The 16,611-nt window shown below is 41.8% G+C and overlaps 1 protein-coding gene across 2 annotated transcripts in view; it reads left to right on the plus strand.

The window, feature by feature from the left end:
* Positions 1-11,382, plus strand: part of DNAI3 (dynein axonemal intermediate chain 3) — a 94,292-nt gene extending 82,910 nt beyond the window's left edge. The window contains exons 21-22 of one of the 2 annotated variants that reach the window (XR_009596811.1): positions 5,736-5,858; positions 11,130-11,243. Coding sequence is in view for 1 of the 2 variants with exons in the window: in XM_027971598.2 (XP_027827399.2) it covers positions 5,736-5,858; positions 11,130-11,273 (267 nt within the window). In the remaining variant the exon portion in view is untranslated. Of the gene's footprint in view, positions 1-5,735; positions 5,859-11,129 lie in introns of both variants that reach the window. The other variant, XM_027971598.2, reaches the window with a different exon arrangement.
* The last annotated feature ends 5,229 nt before the right edge of the window (positions 11,383-16,611 follow it).

Raw genomic sequence — 16,611 nt, forward strand, 5'->3', positions numbered from 1 at the left:
GAAGAAGATATAACAATTATAAATATATATGCACCCAATATAGGAGCACCGCAATATGTAAGACAAATGCTAACAAGTATGAAAGGGGAAATCAACAATAACACAATAATAGTGGGAGACTTTAATACCCACTCACACCTATGGACAGATCAACTAAACAGAAAATTAACAAAGAAACACAAATTTTAAATGATACATTAGATCAGTTAGACCTAATTGATATCTATAGGACATTTCACCCCAAAACAATGAATTTCACCTTTTTCTCAAGTGCTCATGGAACCTTCTCCAGGATAGATCACATCCTGGGCCATAAATCTAAACTGGATAATTCAGAAAAATCGAAATCATTCCAAGCATCTTTTCTGACCATAATGCATTAAGATTAGATCTCAATTACAGGAGAAAAACTGTTAAAAATTCCAACATATGGAGGTTGAACAACACACTTCTGAATAACCAACAAATCACAGAAGAAATCAAAAAAAGAAATCAAAATATGCATAGAAACTAATGAAAATGAAAACACAATAACCCCAAACCTGTGGGACACTATAAAAGCAGTGCTAAGAGGAAAGTTCATAGCAATACAGGCATACCTCAAGAAACAAGAAAAAAGTCAAATAAATAACCTAACTCTACAACTAAAGCAACTAGAAAAGGAAGAATTGGAGAACCCCAGAGTTAGTAGAAGGAAAGAAATCTTAAAAATTAGGGCAGAAATAAATGCAAAAGAAACAAAAGAGACCATAGCAAAAATCAACAAAGCCAAAAGCTGGTTCTTTGAAAGGATAAATAAGACTGACAAACCATTAGCCAGACTCATCAAGAAGCAAAGAGAGGAAAATCAAATCAACAAAATTAGAAATGAAAATGGAGAGATCACAACAGACAACACAGAAATACAAAGGATCATAAGAGACTACTATCAGCAGTTGTATGCCAATAAAATGGACAACGTGGAAGAAATGGACAAATTCTTAGAAAAGTACAATTTTCCAAAACTGAACCAGGAAGAAATAGAAAATCTTAACAGACCCATCACAAGCACGGAAATTGAAACTGTAATCAGAAATCTTCCAGCAAACAAAAGCCCAGGTCCAGACGGCTTCACAGCTGAATTCTACCAAAAATTTTGAGAAGAGCTAACACCTATCCTCCTCAAACTCTTCCAGAAAATTGCAGAGGAAGGTAAACTTCCAAACTCATTCTATGAGGCCACCATCACCCTAATACCAAAACCTGACAAAGATGTCACAAAAAAAGAAAACTACAGGCCAATATCACTGATGAACATAGATGCAAAAATCCTCAACAAAATTCTAGCAATCAGAATCCAACAACACATTAAAAAGATCATACACCATGACCAAGTGGGCTTTATCCCAGGGATGCAAGGATTCTTCAATATCTGCAAATGAATCAATGTAATTCACCACATTAACAAACTGAAAAATAAAAATCATATGATTATCTCAATAGATGCAGAGAAGGCCTTTGACAAAATTCAACATCCATTTATGATAAAAACTATCCAGAAAGCAGGAATAGAAGGAACATACCTCAACATAATAAAAGCTATATATGACAAACCCACAGCAAACATTATCCTCAATGATGAAAAATTGAAAGCATTTCCCCTAAAGTCAGGAACAAGACAAGGGTGCCCACTTTCACCGCTACTATTCAACATAGTTCTGGAAGTTTTGGCCACAGCAATCAGAACAGAAAAAGAAATAAAAGGAATCCAAATTGGAAAAGAAGAAGTAAAACTTTCACTGTTTGCAGATGACATGATCCTCTACATAGAAAACCCTAAAGACTCCACCAGAAAATTACTAGAGCTCATCAATGAATATAGTAAAGTTGCAGGATATAAAATCAACACACGGAAATCCCTTGCATTCCTATACACGAATAATGAGAAAGTAGAAAAAGAAATTAAGGAAACAATTCCATTCACCATTGCAACGAAAAGAATAAAATACTTAGAAATATATCTACCTAAAGAAACTAAAGACCTATATATAGAAAACTATAAAACACAGATGAAAGAAATCAAAGAGGACACTAATAGATGGAGAAATATACCATGTTCATGGATCGAAAGAATCAATATAGTGAAATGAGTATACTACCCAAAGCAATTTACAAATTCAATGCAATCCCTATCAAGCTACCAGCCATATTTTTCACAGAACTAGAACAAATAATTTCAAGATTTGTATGGAAATACAAAAAACCTCGAATTGCCAAAGCAATCTTGAGAAAGAAGAATGGAACTGGAGGAATCAACTTGCCTGACTTCAGGCTCTACTACAAAGCCACAGTCATCAAAACAGTATGGTACTGGCACAAAGACAGACATATAGATCAATGGAACAAAATAGAAAGCCCAGAGATAAATCCACACACATATGGACACCTTATCTTTGACAAAGGAGGCAAGAATATACAATGGAGTAAAGACAATCTCTTTAACAAGTGGTGCTGGGAAAACTGGTCAACCACTTGTAAAAGAATGAAACTAGATCACTTTCTAACACCGCACACAAAAATAAACTCAAAATGGATTAAAGATCTAAATGTAAGACCAGAAACTATAAAACTCCTAGAGAACATAGGCAAAACACTCTCAGACATAAATCACACCAGGATCCTCTATGATCCACCTCCCAGAATTCTGGAAATAAAAGCAAAAATAAACAAATGGGATCTAATTAAAATTAAAAGCTTCTGCACAACAAAGGAAGCTATAAGCAAGGTGAAAAGACAGCCTTCTGAATGGGAGAAAATAATAGCAAATGAAGCAACTGACAAACAACTAATCTCAAAAATATACAAGCAACTTCTGCAGCTCAATTCCAGAAAAATAAACGACCCAATCAAAAAATGGGCCAAAGAACTAAATAGACATTTCTCCAAAGAAGACATACAGATGGCTAACAAACACATGAAAAGATGCTCAACATCACTCATTATTAGAGAAATGCAAATCAAAACCACAATGAGGTACCACTTCACACCAGTCAGAATGGCTGCGATCCAAAAATCTACAAGCAATAAATGCTGGAGAGGGTGTGGAGAAAAGGGAACCCTCCTACACTGTTGGTGGGAATGCAAACTAGTACAGCCACTATGGAGAACAGTGTGGAGATTCCTTAAAAATTTGCAAATGGAACTACCTTATGACCCAGCAATCCCACTGCTGGGCATACACACCAAGGAAACCAGAATTGAAAGAGACACATGTACCCCAATGTTCATCGCAGCACTGTTTATAATAGCCAGGACATGGAAACAACCTAGATGTCCATCAGCAGATGAATGGATAAGAAAGCTGTGGTACATATACACAATGGAGTATTACTCAGCCATTAAAAAGAATTCATTTGAATCAGTTCTGATGAGATGGATGAAACTGGAGCCGATTATACAGAGTGAAGTAAGCCAGAAAGAAAAACACCAATACAGTATACTAACACATATATATGGAATTTAGGAAGATGGCAATGACGACCCTGTATGCAAGACAGGAAAAAAGACACAGATGTGTATAACGGACTTTTGGACTCAGAGGGAGAGGAGAGGTGGGATGATTTGGGAGAATGGGAATTCTAACATGTATACTATCATGTAAGAATTGAATCGCCAGTCCATGTCTGACGCAGGATGCAGCATGCTTGGGGCTGGTGCATGGGGATGACCCAGAGAGATGTTGTGGGGAGGGAGGTGGGAGGGGGGGGTCATGTTTGGGAACGCATGTAAGAATTAAAGATTTTAAAATTTAAAAAAAGAAATCTGCAAGCAATAAATGCTGGAGAGGGTGTGGAGAAAAGGGAACCCTCCTACACTGTTGGTGGGAATGCAAACTAGTACAGCCACTATGGAGAACAGTGTGGAGATTCCTTAAAAAATTGCAAATAGAACTACCTTATGACCCAGCAATCCCACTGCTGGGCATACACACCGAGGAAACCAGAATTGAAAGAGACACATGTACCCCAATGTTCATCGCAGCACTGTTTATAATAGCCAGGACATGGAAACAACCTAGATGTCCATCAGCAGACGAATGGATAAGAAAGCTGTGGTACATATACACAATGGAGTATTACTCAGCCATTAAAAAGAATTCATTTGAATCAGTTCTGATGAGATGGATGAAACTGGAGCCGATTATACAGAGTGAAGTAAGCCAGAAAGAAAAACACCAATACAGTATACTAACACATATATATGGAATTTAGGAAGATGGCAATGACGACCCTGTATGCAGGATAGCAAAAAAGACACAGATGTGTATAACAGACTTTTGGACTCAGAGGGAGAGGGAGAGGGTGGGATGATATGGGAGAATGGCATTCTAACATGTATACTATCATGTAAGAATCGAATCGCCAGTCTATGTCCGACGCAGGATACAGCATGCTTGGGGCTGGTGCATGGGGATGACCCAGAGAGATGTTATGGGGAGGGAGGTGGGAGGGGGGTTCATGTTTGGGAACGCATGTAAGAATTAAAGATTTTAAAATTAAAAAAATAAGTAAATTAAAAAATAAAATAAAATGTACCATCGCACAAGGCTGGTGCGTTAATAGGAAAAAAAAAAAAAAAGAATTGTCTTTGAAACTTCCCATTAGTTAAAATTTTGAATAAATGAAGTATTGGGAAAAAAAAAGAATAAATACATGTATACGTGTAGCTGAATCATTTTGCTATGCATCTGAAAGTAACATGACATTGTTAATCAACTATGCTCCAATATAAAATAAAATAATGAGGGGATGTATTCCTGTTGTGTGAGATAAATGACTTAAAGCTAGAGGGGAAGAAAAGCATGCAATGAAAGAAAGGCCCAGTAAATGAAGCCTAGATTCAGAGAAGAATTGATTTGGGGATTCATAATCATAGGAAGTTATTTTCAGATTGTAACCCAAGCATGGGACCCTTATTTTGGTGATATCCCAGAGGACCCAGCTGACATTTTTTTGCATCTCTCCATTGCCAGCCTCCATCCCTCCTTCCCCAACTTGGTGTACTGCAGGCAGCAGGTCTGAAGTGGCAGTGTTCTGCCCCTCCATGCATACCACCCAGGGATTTCGTTTCAAGCAGTGTTAATATGTTATAAAAAGAAGATTCATAAATAGTACATAAATATGGATACAGTAAACATTAAATATATAGATTGCAATCTGTTGCAAGTTCCAACAACATCAACCTAGTTACTTGCAGGCAAAAAACTCTCCCTTTGGTCACCTCGCCCAAGGTCTCTGATGCCTTCCCTGCTTCTATTCTTCTGCCCACACATGCTAAGCTCTCCAGGGGACCAGGAACTCAACTCTGCTTCCAGTCCCTTTAGGGTCTCCACTGACATCCTCGTCTGGGTTTTCCAAGTTTGACTGATAATGCAAAACTTTCCTCAGCCTTAAAAGTGAGAAGGAGAGAAAGGAGGGAAAAGAGGCATCCAGGGATATTTCTCTTACAAAGTTGCAATTTTTTGCAGCTCTCTCCTTCCAATCCCACTCCTTTTCTGCCATCCCCCAATTCGCAGGTCCCTAAACCTCAGCCCAGTAGCCCATGAATTAGCTCCTCTGGTAGTGGGCTTTGGGCCTTATCCCAAAGCAAGCAATCTAGCTAATAAGTTACAAGCAGCAGATGTTCTTCCAGAGCTTTGTCAAGAACATGGGGGCTTCTGTGTGAGCCCCCCTCTCATGGGCCTGTATTTCTAACAGGTATCAAGCATAAGCCACTACTTTGAAAGAGAAGTCAAACATCTGGACTACGTAGAACAGCGCAAAAAAATTCGTGAACAGGAAAAGAGAGAAATGGAGCTGGAACTGGAGAAGAAAAAAGTCGTAAGTTAAATTTCAGAAAGCCAAAATTGCTTTCCTCTAACACTAGTAGCATTATATTTGTTTGGCTTATTCCACAGATTCAAAAGAAAAAAAAATATGCCTTTTCATATTCTTCTCTTCTTCTCATGGGAGTCAAGAGGGCAGTTCTCTGATTTCCGAGCTTAGTGTGAGTCAAACTGCCAATTGGATACCTAGTGAGATTCTATCCAATTTAGTTTCTGAAATTTTCTATATTTCAAGTCCTTTAGGTGGTATCTAAATACCAATATGGATACAGAGATTGAAAATCTGAATGCTTTCATTTCATAGATACTTAACATTTAGTGAAAATGCATTAAAACAGTGTAAAAAAGAGTGGAATATGAATTAGGGCATGTGGGCTCACGTCTCATGTCTGCCACTTACTAGCCGTGAGATCCAGAGCAAGGTTTGCATCTGTGCTGAGTTTGGGTTCTCTTGTTTTTAAAATGGGAATACTAGTAACAACCTTTTAAGATTACTGTGACGATTTCAGTTAGGTACCCTGACAAATAATAAACTGTCATTAAGAGGGAGCTAGTATATAGAGGGCATAATAGCTGCTAGTTGTTGCTCAGTCCCATCCGACTCTTAGCGACCCCATGGACTGTAGCCCACCAGGTCTCTCTGTCCATGGGATTCTCCAGGCAAGATTACTGGAGTGGGTTGTCATTTCCTCCTTCAGGGGATCTTCCCAACCCAGAGATTGAACCTTTATCTCCTGAGTCTCCTGAATTGCAGGTGGATTCTTTTCCCCTGAGCCACTGGGGCTCAGAACCCACCTGCCAGTGCAGGAGAGGTAAGGGACATGGGCTCTATCCTTGAGTCTGGAAGATCCCCTGGAAGAGGGCATGGCAAGCCTCTCTAGTATTCTTGGTATGCTACGGTCTCCTAGTGGGCTATGGTCCATAGGGTTGCAAAGATTCAGACACGACTGCAGCAGTTTAGCACAGCACAGCACAGCACAGTATATAGAGACAGATGAACGAATAGATATAAATTTTACTGTAATAGACTAGAACTGTGAAATTTGTGATTGAGGATAATTTGGTGTAGGACACCTCCTTCTTGAACTCTACCAAAAAGGAACCTAAAGCTCTGAAGCCCCCACCCTCCTCTTTCTCAATCTCTCTGATGTGATTTTACTTTCTTGGTCTTCCCTTGACCAGTGGAATTGGGGGCTTTAAATAGTCTGTGAATTCATCTCTTCTTTCTTTCCCACTTGAGGTCATCTCAGTCCATATTTCTGCTTGTCTCTTGCTCATTCCCTTCCTTGCCCTTTTGGCACCAACAATTTCATCACTGCCTGCTGTTTCCTTATAGCCAAATATATAGCCTCCCCCAATGTAATTACTCATGTGAGACCCTAGGTCTCAATTAAAAACACAAACATGGAAATATTTTCATGGATTGCATTAGCAAATAGGTTAACATTATCATACTGTCAGATACAAATTAGTGTAACAAAAGCAGATAAAGCATCATTTCAAAACATTGTTTAGTGGTGATGAGGTATAAAAAAAGCCAATTAATTGACCTTGTTTACTACCAAAAAGAAAATGGTCGTGGTCTGCTCTTTTACACGATCACAAACATAGGATGAACTTCTGCCAGGGGAGATTACCTGCCACCTTTCCCCACACCAGCAATCATCCACAATTACTAGGAGTGTTTCCTTACTTATTTTTTTTTATCATTTTACTTTATCTATTTATTAAAAAATTTGGGGAGGGCTCTGCTGGGAGCAGCGGCTACTCTCCAGTTGCAGGGTGGGCTTCTCATTGCAGTGGCTCCTGTGGTGGAGCATAGGCTCTGCACCAGGGCTTCAGTAGCTGCAGTTCCTGGGCTCTAGAGTGTAGGCTCAATGGTTGCGGCACACAGCACACAGGTCTAGTTGCTCCACAGCATGTGGGATCTTCCTGGACTGGGGATGAACCCATGTCTCCTGCACTGGCTGGAAGATTCTTTACCACTGAGCCACCAGGGAAGCCCCTAGGAGTGTTTAAATAGCACAGTGACAGCTAATTATCCATATAAAATAATAGTAATTTGCATGTGAAGTACTTTTAAAACACTCAAATATTGTAATAAGCATATCTTGGAACTGAGTTTCCAAAACTTTTCCACCTCCTTCTTGTAACTTCATTTCCATCTGACATAGTACCCTCCTTAAAGCAGAGCATCCACGTCTCAAGTTTTCTCTGGAACTAGACTGAGGATAAATGAGTACATTTAAAGGGGCTCGGATGTGAGAGTTGGACTGTGAAGAAGGCTGAACGCCGAAGAATTGATGCTTTTGAACTGTGGTGTTGGAGAAGACTCTTGAGAGTCCCTTGGACTGCAAGGAGATCCAACCAGTCCATTCTGAAGGAGATCAACCCTGGGTGTTCTTTGGAAGTAATGATGCTAAAGCTGAAACTCCAGTACTTTGGCCACCTCATGCGAAGAGTTGACTCATTGGAAAAGACTCTGATGCTGGGAGGAATTGGGGGCAGGAGGAGAAGGGGACGACAGAGGATGAGATGACTAGATGGCATCACTGACTCAATGGACGTGAGTCTGAGTGAACTCCGGGAGTTGGTAATGGACAGGGAGGCCTGGCGTGCTTCGATTCATGGGGTCACAAAGAGTCAGACATGACTGAGCAACTGAACTGAACTGAAAGGGGCTCCTCTGTCACATTCAGAACATGAATAGAGTCACCAAGGAAAACAGCTAATGTTCATCAGAAGTATCTCCTTATAAGCAATGGCTGATGATGGGAGAAATGGGAACAAACTGTAACAGCCTCAGATAATTGCCGTGGGGATTAAATGAGTTAAATATTTACAGCACTTAGCCAGTAACTGACAGATGGGAAGTGCTAATGTGTCTACTATTAGTATTATTACAGAGGGCAGGGGATAATCACACATCCGTCCAGCAAGGCTGGTTTTCATGAGCGCCCCCCTCAGCTGGCAGAGATTAGGCTATGCACTTCAACCCACAGATATAAGGGTAATCATATACCCATCTCTTTGCAAACACTGAATCTGGATACCACTCACTTATTGAAAAATAATAGTAATTACAGCTCTCACAGCACACAAAATGGGAATTTTCTTAACTGGAATTTCAGCTGGAGACTCAAAGCAGAAAACAAGCAGTAGTTTCCATGTGATTCATTCAGAATTCAAAACAATTCTGCAGCCCTTAGTCAAGGACCCACACTCCAGGCTGCACAAGGGAGGCAAGGGTTACAGGGAAAGAGGTTGGAAGAGAGAATTTTTTTTTTTTTTTTTTTTGGAGAGAAGCATTGGAGGGCTGTGTGTTCCCCATTCCTACTCCTGCAATACCACCCAGACTCTGGGAGGAGACCTTCAAGGGAAGAAGCACTGTGGGAGACAGGTTGCTGGTGAGGATGGACAATTGGCCTCATACCTCTGGCAGGAGGCTCGCTGAGCCACAGAAATCCAAGGACCCAAAACTGCCAAGGGACCAGAGCAGACTGTCCAGGGAGAATATAGGAAACCCAGGGACAGGGACCTGACCCCTATGGCTGGAAAGTCTGCAAGCAAGAGGTTGGCTTGAACAGCTCTGACAGACTAGTGGAGAGAGGACCAGTGAGCAAAGAACTTGTACTGATGGCAGAGTGAGGGGATGAGTTGTCCTGGGGTCAGGTGGAAACTTGAAAGTGGCTAGGCTCAAATCAGATGCTTCAGAGGACTTTCTGAATGGAGTGAGGCAGCCTGTGGAGGCAACCCATGGAAGTGCGCAGTGGGCATTGCAGTTCTTCACTTAAATACTGGGCTGGGCTAGATCTTCAAATAATCTGAGGAAGCAGAGATATTAAGAGAGAGAAAAAGCAAACATAAGGCACAAATACAGCAGGGGATGAAGGGAACTTCAGGCATAGTGAACAGCGAAAAGAAGAAAATTCTTCTTGCAAATGATTCTCAAGAAACTGGAATAAAATATGGTAGTGGTGCCCTCGATAGAATCCTCAGAGACAGAGTTTTGTGACAAGAGAGCAGAGGGCACAGGAAGACATTAAGATGGGGAGAGGGCAAGAGGAGGAGAAACAGAGCCAACACAGGGGGGTTCTGCGGGGGCTCAGTGGCAGTGTGCCTGCCAGTGCAGGAGACACGGGTGAGACCCCGGGTCTGGGAAGATCCCACGTGTCACAGAGCGACTGAGCCCTGAAGCACAACTGTTGAGCCTGTGCCCTCGAGCCCCAGGGCCACAACTGCTGAGCCCACTCACCACAACCGTGAATTCCCTGTGCCCTCGAGCCTGTGCTCTGCAGCAAGAGAAGCCACCACGACTAGAGAGAAGCCACCGCAGCTAGAAAACAGCACCCACTTGCCACAAGCAGAGAAAACCCTGTGTAGCAATGAAGACCCAGCACAGCCAAAAAGAAATAAATACGATTATTTTTTTTTAAAAAATCACAGGATGACATACAATATGAGGTAACCGTAAGTTCATCTGAAAGGAGACACAGATGAGAAGAAACAAAATCTTAAAAATCATAATGACTGCCCTAGCAGATACTGCAATAAATTACCTTAATTAAAATTAAAATACTACCTAAACCAGAACAGTACTCATGCAAACATTGACAGATCAAAGAACAAAACAGATGACTCAGATTATTCAGCAAGTGGTGTTGGGTAAATTAGCTGAATAAATGCTCTGTTGTTTTCCCCCTCCCCTCTCAACATGCTCTTCCCTGTCCTGGTGGCAGGAGCTCATAGGCCAGCCTGGATTCCCTCTGCCCCTGAGAGCCCACATCCAGTCCATCACAAAATTTGATCAGCCCCACCACTAGGAGATACCTTGAGACTGCACACACTACTCTGCTGAGCTGTGCCCCTCCTATTCAGGGTCAGCAGCCCCTCTCCCCGACTATGCAAGAGATGCCCTCCTGCCCCCTGCCCCACAGAGCCCTTCTGGAGAACAGCAGCCAGTCCAGCCCTTCAGAAATAATGGAAGTCCCTTCCATGGGACGTCCCTGGTGGCCCAGTGGTTAAGACTTTGCCTTCCAGTGGAGGGAGGTGTGGGGTTCTATCTCTGGTTGGAGAGCTAGATGCCACATGCCTCACAGCCAAAAAACCAAAAGGTAAAACAAAAGCAACATTGTAACAACTTCAATAAGGGCTTTTAAAAGTCTACATCAAAATCTTAAAAGGGAATAGCCTCCTTCAGCCTTTGGTATCTCTAGCTGTCAGAGTTTTATACAAATGATTTGCTTTCCCCCTCCCCCCCCCCCAGAAAACGTTTCAGAAGTCAAAAGAACAATTGGAGGCTGAGTTGAAAATGGACTACGAGAGTTATTTGGAACTGGAGAAGAACATCCTCATCAATCTGGGTCTAAACAAAGAGAAAGAATCAATGTCATACATGGAATTAATATAGAAAAGTTTTCTGTAGAGGTGTTTTGGGGGTCTGTGGGACTTTTCTTTCTGCTCATTATTTTTCATGTAAGGTGAACTTGCAAAATAAACATTAAAAAGATTTACTTGCACATATTAAGTTTTTATCTCACTACAATTAAAACTTTTGAATTAGGCAATAAGATCTGTTTCAGTTTGGGGACTGAATATGTACTAAACTTTGTACTGAATATAAAAGGTGTTGATAATGAAGCTTTCATTTTCCTGTAGTGTTACAGAGCTTAAGACATCCACACTCAATCCTCAGCCCGCATCTATTCAGAGCCCCAGATCCCAGACCAGAAGAGGAAATCAAACTTTGCTTCTAATTATCAGGTTGTTTTTGGTCACATCTCCACAAAATGCTCCCACTGGGCCACAGCACAGATTATCAGGCCATGAGCTAAACAAAATATTAGTAAATTGAATCCTGAAATATACACTGAAAAGGGTAACGTATGAAGATCACACTGAGCTTATCTAGGAAATAGAAAGTTAGTGTAACGGTAGTGCTCAGTTGCTTTGGTCATGTCTGACAAGAACACTGGAGTGGGTTACCATGCCCTTCTCCAGGAGATCTTCCTGACCCAGGGATCAAACCTGCATCTCTTACATCTCTTGCTTTGGCAGATGGGTTCTTTACTGCTAGCGCCACCTGGGAAGCCCAATGTAACAGTAGAAAATAAATCAACAATTGACCGAAGGAGAGAATTTATGATACCAAATAAACGCAGTAAAACAGTCACTAAAATTCAACAGCCAGTCACGATAAAACAGTCAATTCTTTGCAACTACAAAAAGAAGGAAACCTCCTTAACTGGATGCAGGGTATCTAAAACAATCCTACAACAAACGTTATACTTGACGGTGGAAAGTTGAAAGTCTCCCTCAGAAGTATGGAATGAGATGGTGTACACTGTCCTGTCTTCTAGTCAGTATCTGGTTAAAATGAGCTGTGAAAGAGCTTAATGTGTCTCAGTAAGAGATTCAACACACACACACACACACACACGGGATTTCCCTTGTGGTGGTCCAGGGCTTCCCAGGCGGTGCTAGTGGTAAAAAAAAAAAAAAAAAAAAATCCACCTTCCAATGCAGGAGACACAAGAGATGCAGGTTCAATCCCTGGGTGGGAAAAATCTCCTGGAGGAGGAAATGGCAACCCACTCCAGTATTCTTGCCTGGAGAATCCCATGGACAGAGGAGCCTAGTGAGTTATAGTTCAAGGAGTCACAAAGAGTTGGACACAACTGAGCAACTGAACACACCAGTGGTTAAGACTCCACAGTTCCACTGCAAGGGGCACGAGTTTGATAACTGGTCAGGGAACTAAGATTCCCACATGCCAAGTGCCCTCCCCCTGCAAAAAAAAAACAACAACAGGTTCAACATCAAAGGAAAGTGACCAGCGTGGGAGGTGGGTTGCAGGGAAAATAGCAGGAGATGAGACTGGAGCTGAGACTTGGAGCCAGATGGTGAAGGCTCCCGTAAACTAAGCAAAGGAAGTTGGATTAGAGTTTGCAAATAATGGGGAATTAATGGAAGGGCTAAGCAAGAAGGTGACATGATCAGCTTTATATTCAGGAAGATAAGGAACAGGTTAGAGTGGGAGAGCCTTGAGGCAGGAAATCCTAACAGGAGACAGTCATGATAGTTCAAGGTAAAAGATTAGGACACCCTGTCCCAAAGCTTAAAATAAAAATGAAAGGCTGATTGGATGAGGTAGGGAAGACAAAGGATGATGCCAAGATTTATAAGTTAAATTGCTAGAGGAAGTAAAACTCAAAGTTATTTACCAAAAGTCAGGTAAGTAGTAGCACATGTCTGAGTGCCTTTGGCCAGATGACTTACTGCTGTGAAACATTCTCTTTCTGTGGAGTAAAATTTTATAAGAGCAAATGAACACCTGCATATAAGTGATGGTGTCCAGCACATGTTAGTGTCGTAATTGGAATGTCCCAGGGACTCAACTTTGTGCCTGAATTTTTTTTCTTTCTTTTTTTTCTTTCTATTTTTAATCCACACTCAGGTCTTAGCTGAATCTATCCAGTCTCATAGCTTTACATACAACCTCCATACCTGGCTGGGACTTTTCCCGTAAAATCGAGCTGTATATTCACTTGAGCACTTAATGTCTCTACTTAGGTGTATAATGCGTGCAGGCTCAGTTGCTCAGTCATGTTCGACTCTTGGTGACTCCACAGACTGTAGCCCAGCAGGCTTCTCTGTCCTTGTGATTTTCCAGGTAAGAATACAGGTGTGGATTTCATTTCCTCCTCCAGGGGATCTTCTAGACCCATGTCTCCTGCATTGCAGGCAGATTCTTTACCATTGAGCCACTGAGGAAGGCTGGGGGTATAGTAGGCATGTTATATTTAAACATGACCAAAATTGAGTCCCTGAATTTCTCTCCAAAATCCATGCTTCCTTCCCACCGTCCTCTAGTCACCTTGCTTCAAGTTGCTTGGGCAAAAGTCTTGATGTCATCCTTCATTTCTCTCTTTCTCTCACAATTCATGGCCAGTCCATGAGCAAATTCTTTTGATCACACCTTCAAAATACACCCAGAACCTGATCACATCTCTCCTTCCCCACTGTTCCCACCATGGTCCAAGCCACCTGCATCACTGGCGGAATTGTCGCATTGATCTCCTAACAGGTCTCTCTTCAGTCTCTCTCAACAGCCGTCAGGTGGTGGTTTTCAGTGGAAGCCAGTGGCTGTCATTCTTTTGTTCAGAGCTCCTCCTCAGCTTGCCAGCTAACTCAGGGTAGGAGCCAAAGGCTTTCCTGGACCTGCAAGTGCTCATGTGGTCAGACTTCCTGTTGTTATCTGGGTTTCATCTCTCCTTCTCCTCCCCTTGTCACTCCACCATCATGGCAGCCTCTTTCCACCCAACATGCCAGGCTTGGTCCTAACCCAGGTATTTGTGCTCAATAGTCTGTGCTTTCTGTAGTAATTTCCCATTTTTATTTTCATATGCTCTCTCAAAGGGAAAAAAAATATGTTGAGTACTTGCTATGTACCAGACTCTACATTAAAAATTTTTTTTTTAAATTGAAGTGTATAGTTGAAAGGGGCTTCCCAGGAGGCTCAGTGGTAAAAAAAATCTGCCTGCCAATGCAGGAGATGTGAGTTTGATCCCTAGGTCAAGATGGTCTCTTGGAGAAGGAAATGACAATCTGCTCCAGTATTCTTGCCTGGGAAATTCTATGGACAGAGGAGCGGGGCAGGTTATATATTCCATGGGGTAGCACACAATTTAGTGACTAAACAACAAATAGAGTTGAACAGAGTGTTCAGGGTAAGTCTTACTGGGAAGGCAACATTGGAGCAAGGATCTGAAGACGGTGAAGGGTTTTGCCCTGCAGTCTTCTAGACTGTGTTTCCTAACCCAGCCCCCTCTTCAACCCCAGATGACTTTTGCTTTAGTTTCCTGTGGTCACCTCTTAGTACAAAAGAAGAAGGTGGGACTACAGAGAAAACAGGAGTGTCGTGGTTATGTGACAAAATCCATTGCCTGGAGCTGGCATATTGTTGTCTCAAACAAAAGTGGGGTTTTCTTAGCACAGAAGATACTGAATAAGCGTCTCCCTTAGGGTTATCAAGTAAAAAGCTTAGCATGGTAGGGCACACAGCAAGCAGTAAATGTTTTGCTACTATTTTATCTAATTTTTAAATACAATATGATTGTTAATATTCATGCTATTGAAACTAAACATGGGATTCATGTTGCCTATGAAAGCAGTTATTATCAGTTCACTGTGAAATTTTTATTGTGTGTTTATAACCTCAGTTTTCCAGATCTCATCATCTCACCAGCCTAAGGCCTTCAATGGAGTCACATAAACAGCTATAGCCCACTTTTCACGGGATCCTGCCCCACCTGCTAATCAGGTATTTCACCCTTCTGTGAAGCCCCTCCAGGTGTGTTCTGTAGTCCCTGGGAAGAAGGTAGAGTCGTATGTTTAAAAACAAGCTCACAACCACCAGGCCCTGAAAGGTTCCCTTCTCCCAATATGCTAGAGATGCTGATGGCCTGTGACAGAGGGGAAAATGCTGGGTCAATGCCTATTGTTAGTTCAGGTTACTGACCTGTGTTAGTTCAGGTCCAGCAAGAAGTGAACACCAAGGCAAGACTAGATGTGCAAGAGATTTACTGGGAGGCTGAGCAGGAGACGCGAGGGAGAACCTTCAGAGCTCGATGCAGGTCTGGTACCCATGGAAGAGGAGAGGGAAGGAAAGAGGATGCACAGAGTGAGTCTCAGACCACCCAGCACGCTCTCTTCCCTTTGCCTCCGAGACTTTGGAATTTGCGCAGACTCACTGTGCTGCCTCCTTCATTTTGGGGATACCTTCTCTCCAAGACTCCTCAACTTCTCCAGCAAATGCTTTTTTTTCTCTGGCTCAGACTCTCCACGTAGCAGACAAGGTCAGACCTGCTGAATCCCATCAGAGAATACAGCTGGGGCTCAGTTCCCAAGCTGGGAACTCTGACTGAAGGTGTAGAAATATTGAGTGTCAGTGAAAATGGAGTTCCCTGCTGTAGCTCCTTCCAGTTCTTATGGCTCCAGCCCTTTCCCCTATTGCCCCTTCCTTCCCCACTGTGGATCAACCCAGTCTTCTTTTTCTGCACTTAGATCTTTTGATCTAGTGTACAGTGTAGTGAAAAGAAAGGGGGTCTTGAAAGCCTAGCAAAATTGAGTCCTAAACTCAGTTTTATCATCCAGCTGTTCTGTCCCCCAAGAGTGGGTTACATCATCTGTAAAACTGGGCTAATAATCATACCTACCTCCTACAAAGGCAGTGTAAACAGATGTAAAACATCTGGCATGTCGTTAGTGATTAATAAATGTTGCCTCTTTTTCTTGCTTGGTCTCAGGTGCATACTCTCATGCGCCAGAGAAGCCATAGTGTTTCCTCTTTGTCCTAGGTAATACTCTCTGATTTTAACATTTTTGTTATTAATTATAATGAAAATGTCTCTCACTCTCAAGTATGACTTAAGTGGGGGCTCTGCATGCCTAGTTTAATATTAGCCTTTGATCATATTAGTAGGAGACCAGACATATTGCATGTAGTATTTAAAATTTGACAGTAGCTTTATTTTTGTGGAACTTAAAATGCTTATGACTACTCTGAAAATTAATCATTTGAATAAGGATTGATTTATTAGATTAAATTTAATTATCATTCAGCTGTACAAACTGCTTTCTACCCACCAAGAAATGTTGCATAATTAAGCCAGTGTATTTTCAGGCCCTCAGATAAACATACAGTCTGGGTGCGCTTTGCATGAAAAGGCCATTGGCTCCAGCAGACC

The sequence above is a fragment of the Ovis aries genome, chromosome 1 (assembly GCF_016772045.2).
Source record: "Ovis aries strain OAR_USU_Benz2616 breed Rambouillet chromosome 1, ARS-UI_Ramb_v3.0, whole genome shotgun sequence".
Classification (NCBI taxonomy): domain Eukaryota; kingdom Metazoa; phylum Chordata; class Mammalia; order Artiodactyla; family Bovidae; genus Ovis; species Ovis aries.